The following is a 19,691-nucleotide window of genomic DNA, read 5'->3' as shown; positions in this document are numbered from 1 at the left end:
AACTGTATGTTCTGTTCATATACTGCCATGTTTAAATGGTTTAATTGTTTTAAATGGCCTTTTACAGGAGCTGAAGAAAGAAGCAAAGAACAACAAAGGCTTAGTGGACACTCTGAATGAGGTTGGCAGTGCCTTCCTGGAGCTGGTGCCGTGGAGGGCCAGAGAGGGGCTGGACAAGATGATAACGGAGGACAACGAACGTTACAGATTAGTGAGTGACACCATCTCTCAGAAGGTGGATGAGATCGATGCTGCCTTCCTGAGGTCCCAGCAGGTACTGAAAACTGTTCTTTGGACAGTAACAGTCTCTGGACATGTGTACTGGAACAAAAGCTGTCCTATAATAATGCTGCCAAAAGTTTGTTATGCTTGAGCAGCAAAATGCCCATTTGAATGAAATGGGATTCCAGTGTTAAAATATGAATGCCAGAGATCTGTTAATCTGTGCTCTGTTGTCTCCCTTTTTGTTGATGCAAACAACAATATTTTAGCTAAAATTGCTGTTAGTAATCTGTGGCTCCTTAAGTCAGAGTTTGCTTAAGAACTTAATGGCCCGGGTCTTTTGTACATCATGTTGTGTTAAGTAAAATATGGGCCAAGATCTTGAGCCACTTTTCTGGAGGTGACACTGATATTGCTAGTCTGGCCATACCTTTTAGCATCTGCTGATTGCCTAGCTCCTCTGCACATTAGACCATTAAAAGTTGGATGACCTCATTCAAGCTGTAATGGAGGATCTAAATAACACTTTTATTAATATCCACAATGCTTTTCTTCTTGGGGTGCAAAACCTGAGTTATTTAATATGTGGAGGTTTCTATACATGCACAGAAGTATATGTGGATACACTTTGAGAGCTGGGCCCTAATTTTGTCACTAAGTAGTCTCATATTTAAACCAGCTTATAAATGCGTTGTGGAAACAGTTTTCCAGTTCACGCGTACAAATATTGGTGGAGACTTCTCCTTTTGCTGTATAGTTCCCTTAAACAGTTGTAAGAAGACAAGGAGAAAGCGTGTGTCATAATTTCAAAATTTGCTAAAAGCTGACTAAAAGAGGCAGTAATTCAGATTGTCTCTAACTGAGCCTAAAAATAACTACAGGTTTCTTTTTAAGGGGTTTGATAATTAATATTTTCCCATAATCATCTCATTAACCTAATCCTCAAAAATGAAGGGTGATTTTTATTTTATTTTTTAGTGAGTGATAAGATGAGATAGGGGATTATATATTGGCTCTCATTCAGATTTTCTAAATTCCACGAGTATATTGCATCCTCTAGCATAAGTTGAGCAGTTTCAGATCCAGACGTGAAAATTCCAGAGCTGCTATTCCACTAGCTAATGTTGGAAGGGCACATTGCACTCTCATCCTGCATACCCCTAACCTCCACTTCAGCACATCATCACAATGAACTCCTATACACCATATCCTGTGATAAGTTTTGGGTGGCTTAATGGGAAGGGTAAGATACTTCCCATTTAGCTATGCAAAATAAACATTTTTGGAGAAGCTCATGCTCTTTCAGTTTGCCCTGTGGCAATTTGTTGAAGTGCCTATACTATTAAGTTTTGACTGGAGGACGAAGTTGCTGAGAACACGAGGCTTTGGTAGGAGTAAGTGTGGGTTTCATGTCAGATGTTCCTGGACACGAGAGGTGAGGAATGCAGCAAGAAGAACCACAGATGATTAGGCAGAATAGCTTCATGTTGTGAATGGAAGCTGGAAGAATAATGCAATGCCCAGGGTTTTTAACTACCTGGGCAAAATGGTCCCAGACTGATAATAGAGATAAATTCAGCTGCACGGTTTAGCCTTCATTTCTCAAGACTGAAGGCCTTGGTGGGGTCCTCTAGTGAAGGAGTCCTGTGTAGAAACACAAGGTCATATTCTACCTGTTCTTCACTCTAAAGCAGCCATAGAGAATGCTTTAGAAAGCATTCATGGAGAAAATCACAGCATCATCATATTCAGAATTCAATCATTCCTGATCAGAAGAAAATGTACCACAATGAACTATGCTTGGTTAAACTGGATGGGGATTAAGTAGGTGATTTTATAGTGACTCCAAGTGTAGCTGAGGGCTCATAAGTAACTGCCATGTATAATGGGAAGAAAACATTTCAAATTTTGGATGCAGAGAGTACCAATTTTATGCTTTTTATTCCTTAATGTTGTTTTTAAGCATCACAAATTGAAAATCCTACACCTTCAGCAAATTGAGTTTCGAGTCCTTCCCTTCCTCAATGAAATTTAACTTAGAAGTTTCAGTGCCTTGCCTTGGTTTTGTTATTTCTATTAAATATTTCCTCAATATTACTTACATACCCATGAATATTTGGTATCAGGAAGTCACACTGCAGTTAGTTTGTACATCTAGCACGTTTGAAATAATCTTCACCTTTTCAGTTGTAAATAGATGGACTTCTGAAAACCTTGATTGTGAACTGTAGTTTCTAAAGCCAGGATTTAACTAGCACTGGTGCATATGCTTCATGCTAATGTTTACAGTACTGATTATTTCAGAACATACCTTTCTAGTAGGATGTCACAATATTTAGGACAAGTCTTAGTTTCTGTTACTTTAAATGAGAAATGACATATAGTGAAAAAGAATGTTCTGCTCTTTCACGTAACAAATGAATTATAGAGGCCAAAAAAGATTGACTCATAAAGAATGAAATCTCAGAACTGTTTCTTTCATTTTGTGGGACTCATGATTAACCACTAAGACAAGTCTGTGTTAGTGACTAAAGTGAATCCAGTTATATTAAGGAGCAGGGCTGTTATGGACTACAGCCATAAAGGCACAGATCAGCATATTTTAAAGACAAGTGGGACTGAGAGTGTTCAGAAGATTTCTGAGCAAAGTGTGGGCATCAACAACACAAGTAGCGGGTTCTGACCTAAAACATCCTGAGAGACTTTCACAATAGCTCAGGGCTATATTAAGGTTCAGTTCATTTTGGAGAGGGAGCAGAGTTTTAATGAATTCACTAAAAGAATTCTTATTAGTTTCTACAATGGGCATCTGATACATCCCATAAAACATTTCTCTATGGCTTAGGCTCAAAGCTGCCCTGGTTGAGTACTGCAACATGTGCATGCTAAAATGCATGCCTATAAACTTGTTCTGAAGAGAGAATGTATGATTTGGTTTTTTTTTTTTAATTTGCTCTCACATTTCAGAACACTTAGATCCCCACATTCTTAATTTCATGCTTTTCTTTGCAAATTAGTAAGAAAATCCTTTCATTATATTAGTGCTTTTAGGAAATTTCTGAAACACTTAAATGTTGACTATTGTAGTCAGAAGTTAATCTAAAAGTCAGAAGGAAAAGGGCTGGCTGTATCCAAATGCCCAGGAAAACTTTTGCATTTAATCTGAGGCCTAGATTTGGATGAAATCCTGTCTTCTCTAAATTCGGTGACGTTTTTGCACTAACTTATCTGAGCTGTGATTGTTTTGCCTTGATCATTTAATACCAAAGCAGCTCTTCAGATTAATAGGGTAACATCAAACAACTGTGTCTCAGGATAATTGCAATACTAGCAGTAATAATAAACACAGAGATGAAAAAGACATGTAAAAGTAGAATAAAATGAAAACAAGCAGTCTAGTTAAAACTCTGAGATTATCATTCTTTTTTATTTTCTTACAACTGTTAGAAAGCTGTAGGCTTTGGAAAAAATTATTTGCTTCTGTTGCTTTGTCATGCTTATGAATTAAGCTGCTTGTATTACAATCCCTCAGAACCATTTTGGGCATTGTATTTCATTTATAAAAAACTCTCAAATGGAAATTGAGAAGCTATCTTTCTAAAAATTCAAAAATATGCTGTGTAATCTTCTTTAAAATTTTTGAAACTCTTATTCTAATTTCATGTCTGTAGAACTGCTGAACTAATTCTTGTTTCCCTCATTTAGTTTGATCAAGCAGCTGATGCTGAATTTGCCTGGATTGCAGAAACGGAAAAGAAACTGATGTCTCTGGGTGATATTAGGCTTGAGCAAGACCAGACCACTGCTCAGCTGCAAGTTCAAAAGGTAAAAGAAATGCATTTCCAACTGTCATGTTAATTATTGGCCGGCACACTCTCCATCTAGAAAATGTACTGGCGTGGTTTAATTTTCAATCCAGTCATAATTAATGCATTTCAAAACCAGCTTTTGCTCCAAATACTTCTTAAAAATTATTATTCTAACCAACTTTTATTGTGTTTCAAGGCTTTTACCATGGAGATTTTAAGGCACAAAGATACTATAGATGAACTTGTTAAATCTGGGGATAAGATTATGAAAACATGCACTGAAGAAGAGAAACAGATGATGAAGGTAAAGTTCCTTAAATTGCAGCTACAGTGGTAGATATGCAGAAAATGTACAAGTAGAAGGATTCCTATAGTGTCTTTTAAAATACTAATGAAAAAGCATTAATTACAGTCACTTCCTGCCTGAGGCTTGTAATGCTAGAGGAAATGCTGTTGTGCATTGCTCTCCTTCCTTCAGGATGTTAAGAGAACAAACACTGTGTACTTGCTTCTTTGCCTGACACTAATTTGGAGCCCCATTTGTCATCTTCATCCATAGTAAACAGTATTTTAGCCTATAGATGATTGAGTAAAGAGGTGTTAGTCATCTGGGTTGATGTGTGGAATCTGGCAGTTTATCTTCCAAGTTCTTTGGGTCGGTGATGCTCTGGGCGTGAGCATTTCTGTGCCAAATTCAATGGCTCTGCACCTCAGCGTGAGTCTTTACTTTCATTTCTGCTGATTTCCATGTAGGCTTTGCTTGCCAAGATTTTTCCATTCTGTCACAGCCCATGAAAGGCATTCTTATGACTTTGTTTATTACACACAGACACAGAGAGCCCAACGTCAGGGCTGCAGACATGTAGAGATGGATTTTTCATGTTGGCATTTAGGAAGGATTAGTTGTGGGATTGGGATTTTTTTGCTATATTACGGTGAGGCTGGATATGTTGTGTAAATTCAGTCCTTCCAATCCATGAAAAACAATGCTTCAGTGATTGTGTTCTGCTGCAGGATCTCTAAATAAATTTGATTTGCTCTTAAGTGAATTTAAAATAGATGAGGTGTTCTGCCTATGAAACTGTAGTCATAAGGCAGAGCAGTTTTGTGTGAGTCTCTGCTAAATATTTTTATTTGTCAAAAATACTGTGTATCTGTGTGTTAAGGTTATGTTCTGTCCTCTGGATAGCATCTCTATACTTAATTTACATGCAAGACATAACAAATGAAAGGATAGCTTGTTCTGCCAAAGGGGAAAAAAAAAAGCTTCTTCATATTCAATGTCTTGCTTATATGTAGTTTTTCCAAGGCTAGGATTTGTGTGCATTGTCACTTGTAATATTTCATAAACATGATAACATGGGCAATTTTCCACAGGAAAAATAGAGCTAGTATAGCTAGTTGATACTGTCATTTATTATTACATGCCCAAGTACATTAAATTAGTAATGTATAAGCCTTATAGTTCTATCACTATTATGTATGTTATTAATGGTAATACATTCTCATTAAGTAATGTAGGCTAATCTGGAAAATAGTGTTTTGTGGTTTCTCTTACAAGTTTGTAAGTGACAGTTGCAACAATACATCCTATTATCTTGCCAGAGTGAAAAAGAAAACTCCACCAAAAAAACCACCAAACCAAACTAAACATCCCAACAGATTTTGTGTTTTTTTCGTCTTGCTTTGAATCAGAAATGCTGTGGAAAACTTAGCTTCTGCCAAGTGTCACTGAAGATAAGTGTCTGCAGTAAGGAAGTTGGGCTAAGATCTGCAGTCAAATCATTTGCATCTTGACTAGAAGCTCTATGAATAAAGTGTTATTTGTAAATATCACTACTGTTAAATATATTCTAATTATTTTGCAAGTACTCTGTCAAATTCTGGTCTCCCTCATTGTTGATTCTGTCCACCTTAAACAGTGATACTGTAGAAACATCAAAACTGAAATTTTATTCACTGTGAATTGGTGCTAAAATTATCAAAGAATGTTTGGAAATTAAGGTAAGAGACACATGGAAAAACATACTTTTTAAAAATTAATATTATTTTGCAGAAAAAAATTGAAAACCTCTTGCAGAAATATGACCAAGTCTGTCAAATGAACTCAGAGAGAAACCTCCAGCTGGAACGGGCTCAGTCCCTAGTTAACCAGTTCTGGGAGACTTATGAAGAGCTTTGGCCATGGTTAACTGAAACAGAAATGATCATCTCTCAGCTTCCTGCACCAGCGCTTGAATATGAAACACTAAAGCAACAGCAAGAAGAACATAGGGTAAGCGTTTTGCTAGTTTTGAAAAAGAAAGTGTTAAATATCAGGAAGTACTTTGCTTATAACTGTGGAGTACTCTACAAAATTCTTAAAAATGAAAGAGGTACTCTTCTGTTAAAAAAATTTAAAACAATAATACAGAGTATATACATTTTCAGTCATGTCTCTGCTCTTTACCAAGCATGTGCATGTAAGCAAGAGTCTCTGGGGAAGGCAGCAAGGGATGTGTAAGCATAAAAGAGGGCTAAAGGGTAATAACTGCAATTGTCCTAGGAGAACTGAAGATGTAAAAGTTATTAAGAAGTGTATTTGAAAGTACTCATTAATGTCAGTACTGGAACAAACCAAAACAGAAACAGAAAGAACAGATGTGGGATGTTGGAACAAGAAACAAAAGGGGGGTACAGTCTGTACACAGATATGGACATATGCTGATCTTATGTATGAATTAAAAAATTAGCTTTTGTTTTGTTGGTAACGCTGAAACTAAACTTAGCTGAGTAAGGAAGATGAACAATTAGAGGGCCAAGAATTGATTGCTTGGCTATCAATCCCCCAGTAATTTATCATGTCAAGAACGTTTGTTGTGCAATAATTAAATAATTGTTTACCATAGCATCACAAAATAGAGGTGATAGTGTTGTAGACTGGCCACTGTATGGTTCTCTTACATGGATATATAATCAGTTTGGATAAAAATTGAGGTGTTTCATAGGTGTCTGCTAGTATCCCATGGAATCAGATGCAACCCACTGAGGTTAAGAACCTGCATGTTTTGGCAGATGCAAAACCTGCATGGCCACTGGAGATACCTGTTTCTCCCTGCTAAGCATGGAGTAACTAGTGGGTTTTTTTGTTTCAGCTGCCTCCATTAAGTGACTCAAGTTAGATAGCATGAATCCTGGCTTCAAAGTCTTGTTTACTTTGAGACTAGCTAATGAAATGTGCCACTCTTATGTACTGGTAAACACCAGGTTCACTCATTTGTCTTGCTATTATGTCCAGAAAGAACAAACATGTTCTGTTAAGACTAGCTACATAACATAGGCTTTACAAACTACCTTGATTAGTCACTGTGAACCATATCATGCTTGCTTTACTTGCAGGATTGTTTCTCCTGTACTTTAATCATGCTGATTCTATGAGAAGCCTTTCAGATGAGCTTCTATTTTTGCCTTTTCCCCAGGCTGTGCCATTAGCTGAGATTTGTTTGTTAAATTGAAGATTAATGTCAGGCACTTTTAACACGTAATCTGCTCTGAAATCCTTGTTTGCTAGAATTGTTTATCCAATAGTAGATCATGGAGAAGACCAAATAATTTGTTGTTCTGTTAAAAAGAAGAAGAAGAAGAAAAGGTAGCTCTCAAATGTGAATGAGAACTTAATGTTTCTGTTCTGATGTATTTACTGCTGACTATCTTTGTTCCAAGTTGTGGAATTCATAGAGTTGATTCTATGTGAGTAACATGCAGTTAGTTTGGTTTAAAATGAGCTGTTGGCAGAGTATTTTAGCATAAGGTTTAGACTCAGAAATGTGCACTCTTTTGGCCTTGTGTCAAATTATCTCTTTGTGCTCAAAAATAATCCACACAAAATTATTTTCTAAAAATTTTCAAACTGTTCTTATAATCTCCTTTTCCTCTTCTAAACTAATCAACATTGTTTTTTCTTGTGGCAAGGTGTTCAAATGAAGTTACATTCAAAGTAAGTAGTTAGAGTCAGGGGAGTTATTTTCATTTCTGTTTTGTCATTGGGAGACTGAAGAGTTGTGTCACTGTCTTCCCAGTCTCCTCAACGTCCCCTCTTCTGGGGAGGAGCAAGAAAGAAAGCCAGCATCTGGATTCCTTTTTAAGGGAAGGACTGTAGTAAAGAGAGGAGAACTTATTTACACTGAGACTGATATAGGCTCTTTTCTGGGTCATCATTAATTTAAACAGACTCTCAGCTGGGAGGAGCAGTGCATGTACCTCTCATGTTCCTGCACTGAGCTATTGGATAGAAATGCATGGAGTTCACAGCACTGAGAGGGACAGTGCCTCTCACAAGACTGGGACTTTTCTGGAAAGAGAGGGATGAGATGAGAAAGTAAATAAAATGAGGGAAGGCTGGGGCTGCTCACACAAACAAAACCCTTTCCCTTTTGTCAGTTCTATGGATGCAAGCAAGAAAAATCTGAAATCTTTAGACAACTTGGAAGACACCTTGTGACATTTCACTTCCACAAGCCCCCGCACAGTCTTCAGCACAGTTTTTGCTTCTGGGGTGGATGATGAGAAGGAATAGACAGCTGAGATCAAATATAATGCCCTTACTAATTACTTGTTAAACATAGTGTAAGTTAAATAATAATGTTGTTATAAAGACAGAGGGGTCTTGTGGCCAGAAGGGGCGATGGTTAAACAAGGTTGATAGGTCTCTACTGATCACCCTTGCTTGTCCTTTTGCCCTTTTCACTGATTTCTTTGACCCTCCCTTGTGCTGGTTTCCTGTTCTTAAATCAAGGATAATTTGAATTAATTTTCTTGCAATGCTGGTACCTCTTTCTGTGATGCTCTTCAATGAAAGGCTTTGCAGCGTGTGACCAATATCAACATGAAAAGTATATATGTGGTGGTGTGACGCCCATGTCTGGAATATCGTTGCCCTTTCTGTCATTATAGGTGCTAAATATGATGGGCAATGTCTGTTGTTAGCATCATATGCATAATTAGCATCTTATATTTTGCCTGTAATCATATGTCCTGCCAGAGTGTTTCCAGTGTGTCTCTAGTTCTGATGTTTTATGCCTGCATAGTTCTGTGTTGGAATAGGAATGGTCACTGGCAAAGCAGTCATTAACTTTATTTCTGCTTTACATTAAGAGGAAAGGTATTTGTTTGGAATTTCTTGCCAGCTGGATGTGTTGGAAGTGTGGACAGTTGTAATGTGGTGGTGCAAGGGTAAGAAACTGATAAGTTGTTTCCTTTGTTATAGCAACTGCGTGAGCTGATTGCTGAGCACAAGCCTCATATAGATAAGATGAACAAAACTGGGCCTCAGTTGCTGGAGCTGAGCCCAGGAGAAGGCTTTTCTATTCAAGAGAAATATGTGGCAGCTGACACCCTGTACAGTAAAATTAAGGAAGATGTCAAAAAGCGAGCACTGGCACTGGATGAAGCCATTTCTCAGTGTACCCAGGTATCAATTAAGGTTTAAAGTATAATTGGGTTCATTCAATGGAAAAATACACATTGTCATCTTACATGGTTATATCAAGCTACTGTTTTATCTGGATTTTTCAACCTAATGGTCTGTGAATGTTCATATCACTGCTAATGGTATTGATTTTTCTGTATCTTCAGGGGTTATAATTTTATATATTGGTCAGTATTGTAACTTTGCAGCCATTGAAAAATGTTAAAGCTGCTCAATTTTTAAGTAAAACTAGTGGTCTAAAAATGTGGCATTTGATTTTCACTTTTATTTTCTCTTACTGGTCTGTTGCTAGCTGATGCTTCATTTGTAAACAAATGTTACTTTTGATCAGTTAACTTGGGTATAGTTATTTCTAGAAATTAGCAGCTGTAGTTAACAGTTGGCAGTGGAACTAGTGGGTAGTTTAGCAGTGGTAGTGGCATTGGCTCTTTGCTGCAGACTCTGAAAAACATAACATGCTGAAACTGTTACAGAAAAGTATTACCAGGAAATTTAGACTTCACAAAATGCCATCAGCGTAAAACTCAGGCCAAGCCCCCAAAAGCTGCATATTCTAGCTTCATCAGCCTATGAAATGAACTTCAGTAGAGTATTGTCAAATGCTGTGTTCTAGCAACTCTAAAGTATTGTTAAATATGGCTTAATTGTCATTAAATTCACACTGAAATTTTTTCCTCTACCCCCAATTCAGAAAAGAAACTCAGTAAAACTTTGTACATAAACCCATACAAAAACCTGAATAAGAGTACTTTGTTCCATACTGCTGTTTTTATAGGAAATTCCCCTTTTTCCTCTCTGTTCACTGGAAATAAAAGCTGTATTCTGCTTAGGTCTTCAATACTAAATAAAGAAATACACCTTGAAGACCTTAACAATTCTACATTCTAAGTAATTTTGTCAGCTCATTATAATTAATGTCGTATTCCTAGCCCCTGCAGCTGAGTTTAAGAATGTGAGGCAAAACTAAATGACATTGGATGTCATCCTGCTTTTGAAGTGGTTATAGACATATTTTATTTTATATATATATTTTTTTTCTAAACTTTCTAAACTTTCAGTCATTCTAAACACCTTCCTTATTTGCACCTCTAGAATATGCCTGATTATTTAAATCCTCTCTTTTTCTTTGTCATAAATGTTTAGTCCTCCTCTTATATGGAGCTGCAGTTTGAAAATCAAGATATTTATTTAGTGTTAGAGTCCCTGTTTTGTATGTGATAGACATCAACATGTTGTGCTGACTAAGTACAGAAAGGAAGAATTAAAATGCATTCTTTGCTAACACCTAGAACATGATCAGATGTTGAGAAATTACTGAATTATTTATGCAATACTTTATGGTTCATTATATATACTTAAATGTATACACAGATGGCAAAGTAAAACATTGTAATGCCCACAGAATGTAATTATATAAAATCTTTTTTTATGAAGATATGTGAATATGTATTATCAGATCTCTGCACTATAATGTTTATGTCAATGTTTGTCTAGACAGTCCTTGAAGAGTAATTATTTAACTCTTCAGGTTTGAAATTATATTAAATTGCACTGTGTATCAAAGGAAGGACATAATGTATGAAGCTAGAATGTAATGACTTGCATTTTTTTCCTTTTAAGTTCTAAAACACTTTGTCTTATTTGTTGAAGTTGATACAAGGAGACCCACTGAATGCACTGGCAACTTAAAAATGTGATCTGTGTCCTAAAATTAGATGCAAATATTGCCAAATTAATTTCAGTTTTTATCACTTTTGTTAGGTTTTGTTACCACAATGAGTTTCTTGGAAGTCTTGAATGTGAGAAGGCTACTATTCTTTCATAACACATTTTGTTGGCTTGTGTGATATTCACACTTCTAACAAAAACATTGAGGCCTGTAATGCTGGTCACAGAGTCAGATTTGAAGTGGGTTGTATGGTGGGAAAAAGTAATTATATTGCCTATGTATATTCCTTTGAATAGAAGGGATGTAGCTATTTATTCACATAAGGTATGTGAGCATCTTTTCCAAGTGTTGTCAGGAATGCTTTTTGTAGATCCTGGAGAGTCATTAAATGCACCCATGATTTATCGATTTCTTTAATTTGAAAGGGGTGTGGTGGTGCAAGATATTTAGGAATCTATGCATCCAGAAGCATGTAATAAAGGCCAACTTTGGACCTATCCCAAAGGCTGAACCACTTTAACACAGCTGTAATTGAGTTTCTGAGCACCTACCTGGGCTCAGTCAAACATGGAAGGATACAGTATCTATACATGTTGTGTGCTTTTAGCTGCAGAAAGTACCATACCTTTACTGCACTAGCGAGCACCTCCTGGCCACTAACAGATGTCTTTTTGCATGACCTTCCATATAAAGCCTTAATCAGAGGTAGTACATCAGTATGTAGGTCCTAACAGGAAAATGTATGTTTTTAATATTAAAGTACAAATGTTTCTAAAATGATGAAGTCAGAAAGCCATGGCTCTCTAAAGCTACAAACTGCATGAGATTCACAGGACTAACTGTAAGTCCATTTTGCCATGGGTATAGTACTCTCAGAGGGAGTGTCTCAGGAGTGAACCAAACTTAATAGAAAAGTTCTTGAATTTGAGAGAACCTATAATTTTGCAAGGTTATTTTTGTACTTTAGAATTAAAAGAGCCTAGAGGGGAGGTATTGCAACTTGCACATGCATATGTTGGATAGAGATGTCAAGTACTTTTTTCCAGGATAATTTCAGATGACATTTTTTAGTTTGTTGTTTTTTGTTTTTTTTTTTAAATATTCTAAATTGTCTGCCATTTCCTTCTGTCCTGTGGCACCCTCCTAGTTCCATGACAAGATAGATCCAACTCTGGAGAGTCTTAAACGCATAGTTGAACGTCTGAGGCAGCCACCTTCGATCTCAGCAGAGGTTGAGAAGATAAAAGAGCAGATCAGTGAAAATAAGAATGTGTCAGTGGATCTGGAAAAACTTCAGCCAGTGTATGAAACACTTAAACAGAGAGGGGAGGAGATGATCGCTCGCTCAGAAGGCGCTGATAAGGATGTGTCTGCTAAAGGTAATAGACTGAGAAAACTTTCATGTAGTGGAAATGCAGTAAGCTGCAGCATATAAAATTCTTCATTTCTGATGACCTCTAATCTGGGGAATGTTCTCCAGGAGAAGCTGCTTAAGATTTATAAAAACAAAACATCATTTAAAATAATTCATTGTGGATATGACCTTTATTTTATTTTTAAAGGCCATTGTGTTTGTTTCCACTTAACATTATAAGGAGTCCTGCAAAGAATATTTTAGAGTCTAAATTTTAAAATGTACACATGTGTTTCTGCTGTAGAATTGTAGAGAGATTTATGACCAAGAATTGTTTGCCAAGGTAGTAATCTAGTTCCTTTGTTGTTTAGCTGTTCAAGATAAACTAGACCAAATGGTCCTAATTTGGGAAGACATCCAGACCCTGACGGAGGAAAGAGAGGCCAAACTGTTGGATGTAATGGAACTAGCTGAAAAGTTTTGGTGTGATCATATGGCTCTTGTGGCTACTATTAAAGATACTCAGGACTTCATTCGAGAACTGGAGGGACCTGGAGTTGACCCATCTGTAGTCAAGCAACAGCAAGAAGCTGCAGAGGTCAGTAGAAAGTATTTGCTTGATTTGAAGTACTTTATTTATGGTATGCAGAGGAGAAGATATTATTTTGTAAAGACTAAGAGGGATAATTGTGTAGAAATTTTCAGTAATGGTATCTCAAGAGTCTACAGTTAATAACATAGATCAGTGCTTAATTGCAATGAGCATGCAACATGTGCTTGTCATTACATTTCCTTATTTGTTTGTAAATATGTACATTAACAACCATCTCACTGAGACTTTGAAAAGTTGTACATACTTGAGATTCCTCGAGCAGTACGTAACATCCAAATGAAAGGTGGACAATTGTATTATGCTCTATGTATTATCCTCTAAGCCTGTAATTATTTATACTGATAGTTAAATGTTTGAAGGTTGAATGATAACCTCTGACAAAGAAGACACTCTGATTAAAGAAATCTAATTTAAAACTTCCTGTTTACTTTTTCTATCTCATGCAAAATGGTATCATAAACCATTGTTACAATTTAGACTGATGTCAGCTGATTTCATCTGACACTGCAAAGGGATGCTTATTTTCTAAGTCCAAGTGACTGGAAGGAGAACAAAGGGGGAATCCTGCTGTGTTCGGTCTTGAAAGCAAGTTGTACATAGGTTATCAAATTTAGTATTAGCAGTGTTGGCTTTTTTCTCTTTGTAGGCTGCTAAAGAAGAAATTGATGGACTACAAGAAGAACTAGAAGCAGTTGTGAGCCTTGGCTCTGAGCTGAGAGCTGCTTGTGGAGAGCCTGACAAACCCATTGTCAACAAGAGTATAGATGAGGTATGGGAAAAGCAGATGCTTAGGTCTGCTATGTCATAGCTTGCTCAGCTGAAATTTGTATATTCCCTATGACCCCAACAAATTTTTAGAATAAAAATTTTGTGGCAAAAGTGAGACACCACTGAAGCCATTGTGGTAAAGTAAGGTTTGCCTTTTGAGTGAATAAATCTTAGATTAGATTAGAATGTACACACTGTTTTATTTCATTGATTTATGGTTTAGAACTTTTGTAAAAGACATTTTTTTTTAAAAATAGTCACTGATTAATATTGTAGGTGACTATTTCTTGTAAAAAGTAATGCTGGAATAAATTTTGGATATGTATTCTTCATGCCAAGTGAGACATCTTAACTGAGACTATCCTGTTTGGATGTCTATAAAGTACTTTTTATTTCTCCAGTGTTCAGCACTGTATGATTCTTTTAAGGTATTTTTATTATGGTGATGCAACTCTAAATGATTTAGTAGTATTTCCTCTACTAACTTTTGGATCTCTGTTAATAAAAAATATTCAATCAGTATTGAAGTTTACAGCTTTTGTAATTCAGAACCTCTACTGAATTCTGAAAGAAACTAGTTCTGCAGTGATAGGGAGGACAGGAGTGTTAATAAATGTGAACTAGTCATGCTTAGTTTATTTGTACTATTGATCAGTGAAGCATTAGTAAATGCACATTATATAGCAGTAAAATTCTTTTGTCTATGGGAGTAAATTGTGCTTACTTGCAGCTGAATTCTGCCTGGGATGCACTAAACAAAACATGGAAAGAACGTGTGGATAAGCTTGGGGAAGCTATGCAGGCAGCTGTTCAATACCAAGATGGACTACAGGTAAGATGATGTGACATACCTAACCCAGCCTTGGGTCAATGGGATTTAATGTGGTTGTAGTAAAAAGTGTCATGTGATTAGGTAAGTGACAAGTACTGCACTCTGGTTGTAGTGACTGTTTTCTTGAGTAGGCAGGGCTTTTTCTCGAGATTGGGTGGGGTTGGTTTGTTGGGATTTTTTTGCATTAAAGAATGCATATGAGGGGTTGTTTTCTTCATGTCCATATATTGCACTTTTAGATTCAAAATTAATGTCCCCTTGTTTGTTGATAAGAGCAGTGGTTTTTTGGCACCACACATTCATAGTAGTTCTGCTCAGTTTCTTGTGATAGTCAAGGCAGGTTAAAGTTGTGACGCATTTGGTCTGAAAGGAACAGAGTACAGGTCTGTATACACAATTGCTGCTGTTTTCTTTGAGTCGAAGACAATTACAGCATTTGAATTTTATTCCACCTTATTTATAAGTAAAATTATTAACATAATGTTGCTAAACCATTATTCTTAGTATAATTTATATTCCTAGTATAATTTATCCTGTCACAATACTTTAGAAGATTATCCCCTTTTTAAATCTGTAGGCAAATGTTCCAGCAGTTTAAAGAGATCTTGTACACTGTGCTTCCCAGAACTGATGAAATTTAAAGAAAAAGAGGGGTTGTACTTTAGATGACCTTTAAAGGTCTCTTCCAACACAACCTATCCTTTGAAACTATGATCTTTTCTCTGTATGTGCTGTTGGGTTTTTTGTAGTTGTATGTTTGTTTGTTTTGGTTTTGTTTGTTTGTTTTTTCTTGGTGGAATGACTGTCTTCCATGGTTCATTAAATCTTTAAAACTGAAATTTCACATGACACTGAGGGCAGTTACTGCTGTATTTGGTGCAGATCAAGCAGCAGACCACTCCTTAATAATAATGCAACATGCCTGTTTTGCAGTGCACCATCACTATGGATTTTTGTCTGGGTTCTCCTGTGTTCCTACTGTGCAGAGATTGATTAGACAGAATCGTCTCCATTTGGTTTAAGTGCTTTCTATTTCCTGTAGCTGTACAGGGCACATCCTAGCATCAGAACTGGGGAGACATAATTTATTTATTATTTTTTATTTTTTTAAAGTCACTCTGCATTATCCTTCAGTGATTCATTCTAACTCAGTTATGGTCCTTCACTGCTTAGTATGTACTGAATAGGTAGTTCCATGTTCCTTACACAAGTAACTTTCTTCAAAAGTTCGTAATCCTCATTTAAGGTGTGTTATCTTTCCATTTTCACTCCAAACAACTGTAGAACAGAGTTTGTCTTGTGTAAAATCTGCAATTTTTATGAATCCCCTGAAAGGTAAATACAAGAAGTAGATTGCTACTCCGCATGAATAATTCTGGCAGAATCTTGCTGCTAATAGAAGTCCAGTATTGCAGAATGTACACTCCTGTAACTGTTACATGGGTATTTGTTCTATTGTATTACAAAGAAACCTAGGTTTTGCTGGGAAAGTTATTTTCTTTGAAAGAGAACAGCAATACCTTCTCTGGAAAAAAGAAAAGTTCTGATATTTTTCTCAATACAACTTTGAAAAATAACAGCATTTCTCTGCTCACACTTGAATATCATACTGTGATTTCCAGGCATTATTTGACTGGGTAGACATTGCTGGCAGCAAGTTAGCATCTATGTCCCCAGTTGGAACAGATCTGGAGACAGTGAAGCAGCAAACAGAGGAACTTAAGGTATGAACTAGCGATTAATTTCCTTTATATTTCCATTTGTCTGTATTTTTCTGTGTTGTGTAGTATTTTTTCAGAGTCAAATACAATTTTCATTTTCAATTTTTAGTAAAGAAGAATTTGCATGAAAATTTAAAAATATTTAATATCAAACTTTTCATTTTAAAATGCACTTAACTTAAAAATTATTCCAAATTTTGTCTAGGCTACATTTTATTTTTTCTGATGGCCCAAAAATAGTTGTAATATCATTCATTCTCTTTCAAAAACTATGAAGTTATTATGTGCAGGTTTCTTCTGCTATGAACTTTGTTTTCTTGTTTCTAACATGAATAGTTTCTTTGAGTCTCTGAGAGAAGTCCTCCAAAGCTTTGCTTCTGCCATTAGAGCCTTTATGTAAATGCTCACACAGATAATGACGTTCCCAGTATGTGAGTAAAGTGAAAATCAAAATTCCAATCTAACTTGGAAATCTGTCTGCAGGGATCTGTACTTGTGGCCAAATATGCTCCTGATGTTGGGATGCTGTTATGCCATGTTTAAAAAGCAGAGATATGTGAAGATCAGAGAAGGTTCTTGGTCTTGTTTCTCACTTGTTGATTTTGTTGGCTGTGGGCAGGTTGTTTTATGTATTTTATGATGTAACTTCAAATGAATTGTGACCTTACGTAGTTCAGAACATATGTACACAAGATGCCTTCAGACTGTTGCACCAGTTGTGTGTTAAAGAGGGTGTTCTACAAAAGAAAATTTGCTTTCACTTCCTTTCAAGAATAATTCCATTTGAAATTTATAACATTATCACCATCACAACCACAAGAGCTAGAATACAGAATCATTCTGTGATTCTATAATCATTACTTGTGTTTCATTTACTTCTTTTCTTTTTCTATTTACCATAGCAATTTAAGACAGAAGCTTATCAGCAGCAGATAGAAATGGAAAGACTGAACCATCAGGCAGAACTATTGCTAAAGAAAGCAACACAAGAGAGTGACAAGCACACTGTTCAAGACCCTCTCTCAGAGCTCAGACTATTGTGGGACAGCCTAGAAGACAAAATTATAAGTAGACAGGTAAATAAGCTTGGAGGTGGGGTCTTTATTAATGATTTTTTTTTGTGAAAAATTCTTTGTTATGCATAATGCTTATATTAATTTACACATTCCTTTTAGTTTGGAAGCTAAAAAACTTATATATAATAGCATTTGAATTGTACAATTAGTTGAGTTTTTAAAACTTTTTTAAACCTTTTTAAATTTTCTGTCAGTAATGCTATGTTGAATGATTATTGTTGCATTTTGGTTATTTGATGATGTCTTAAGTAGCAGTTGAAAACATGTTTATATATGCAAAAGTAATAGTAGCTGCTGAGCTGAAAAATTGAATAAAATCCCATTAACTTAATATTAAACTATTTTGGTGTTATTTCCTTAAATTATCAAGCTGAGAGATGTGAAAGGGTTCTTTGAAGTGTGGTTTTTTTTCCTAAACTGAATAATTTCATGACAAAGAAAAGATTTTAAAGCGATCACGCACCAAATTGCATTTATATTGAAAATATGTTTTAAGTGATAAAAAGCTACTAATACATCTGATGAAAGAGCCTTCAATCTTAACTCTGGTTTAACTATGGCTTCTGGTTAACTATGGCTTCTTCTGAGGCCAGGAATTTCAGCGTGGAATGCAAGGCTTTACAAGGGAATTGCTGACTCAGCTGTAGTTATAAAGCATTGCCTGTACTGGGTAACTGTTCCTCCCTGGCTTTTATTTTGTCTCATGTGTGGACTCTGCTCTGGATTATGGTGACTAATGGTAATGTAAGACAATTCAATTGCATTGTGAAACGATTTTCTTGTTAACTTTATTTTTACTGTAGCACAAGCTGGAAGGTGCCTTGTTGGCCTTGGGGCAGTTCCAGCATGCCCTGGATGAGTTACTGGCATGGCTGACACATACAGAAGACTTGCTGAATGAACAGAAACCCGTGGGTGGAGACCCCAAGGCTATTGAAATTGAACTTGCCAAACATCATGTATGTAATTATAAACAATATTAACCAAAATGTTCTTTTGATATTTATCTTAGGGATGAGTCTTCTAGTAAAACTTCACATTTGATAAATAATTCTCTACATATACTTTCAAGATGCAGACTATAGCTGGAATGAAGGCTTAGAATAAGTAATATCTTTCCTCTTACTCCTCCACATGCCTTCCTTTCTTGCATGTGCTATGCAAGTGGCATAGGTTTTAGCCAAAAATAAACAGCTTACCCTAGACTCCACCTCTAATCACCTTTCTTTGACCTAGGGAATTCAAAACCTGAACCTCCCTGAAGCAATGAACTCCTTGATTACTGCTGTTTAAGCCAGGCCTCACAAACTGCATAACTCTTGCATAGTGATGGTTCTTTCTTCCCTCTCAGAAAATAGTGATTTGTTCTGAATTCTGCAAAATTATGTGTCAGTTGGGTTCAGCTAAGATGGAAAATGCTTCTCCGAAAATCTGTGCAAACTCCCATCTTTTTCTCTGTGTTACTTGCAACATAGGGTTAAGGGTTTTTTGTTTGTTTGCTTGTTTGTTTTAGTATTTTTACTGATCATTGTTATTTTGAAGCCCATGGAAGAATGATTCTGCTATGCCTTTATTTTTAGAGCATCTCCTAGGACTAAGAGATTTTCCCTGCCTTGGTGTGTAGCTCTGTGCTCTTCATAACAACGTGTTCTTTCTAGGCTTGAAGATTTCAATCTAACTGTATAATTCCTCTCCCTTTAAATCTGCCATTTAATTTTTGGCCTGCATATGATGTAAAAAGCACTCGCAGTCCATTTTGGATTTTGAGAGAATTGATTGAAATTGACAGTACACAGATAATTAAAGTATTTTCATTGTCTGTGTTAATGCAGCTATGCAGCTTCTGAAAGCTTTTGGGTGGTCAGTTGGAACTTGAACAGAATACAGTATCTACATAGCCTATGTGACTATTGTTATAAACAGACCCTTTTAAAACAAAGTAAATAAAATTACAAAACCAAGTTCTGCTCCACGAGCCTTTTATGTTCTTATCGAACGGAAGTGTTTCACTAGTGAAGAAGCATCGAGGCATCATTTGTGTCTGTGCTGAAGGAATTCAGCAAACACATGAATGAATCTGCTTCCTTTTCATAATACAGAGTTTATAGGTTAGAAAGTTCACACAGTAGTGCATCCTGTGGTAGCCTGTAAAAACATCCA

The 19,691-nt window shown here is 36.2% G+C and overlaps 1 protein-coding gene across 1 annotated transcript in view; it reads left to right on the top strand.

Annotated features, from left to right (window-relative positions):
• Positions 1 to 19,691, top strand: part of DST (dystonin) — a 167,307-nt gene that overhangs the window by 111,626 nt on the left and 35,990 nt on the right. The window contains 12 exon segments of the mRNA XM_031062760.1: positions 68 to 274; positions 3,928 to 4,047; positions 4,228 to 4,335; positions 6,088 to 6,306; positions 9,277 to 9,480; positions 12,315 to 12,546; positions 12,893 to 13,119; positions 13,781 to 13,903; positions 14,633 to 14,734; positions 16,357 to 16,458; positions 17,358 to 17,531; positions 18,335 to 18,490. Coding sequence (XP_030918620.1) covers positions 68 to 274; positions 3,928 to 4,047; positions 4,228 to 4,335; positions 6,088 to 6,306; positions 9,277 to 9,480; positions 12,315 to 12,546; positions 12,893 to 13,119; positions 13,781 to 13,903; positions 14,633 to 14,734; positions 16,357 to 16,458; positions 17,358 to 17,531; positions 18,335 to 18,490 — 1,974 coding nt within the window.

Source organism: Geospiza fortis, unplaced genomic scaffold (genome assembly GCF_000277835.1).
Source record: "Geospiza fortis unplaced genomic scaffold, GeoFor_1.0 scaffold603, whole genome shotgun sequence".
NCBI lineage: Eukaryota > Metazoa > Chordata > Aves > Passeriformes > Thraupidae > Geospiza > Geospiza fortis.
This window is presented reverse-complemented; position numbering and strand designations above follow the sequence as displayed.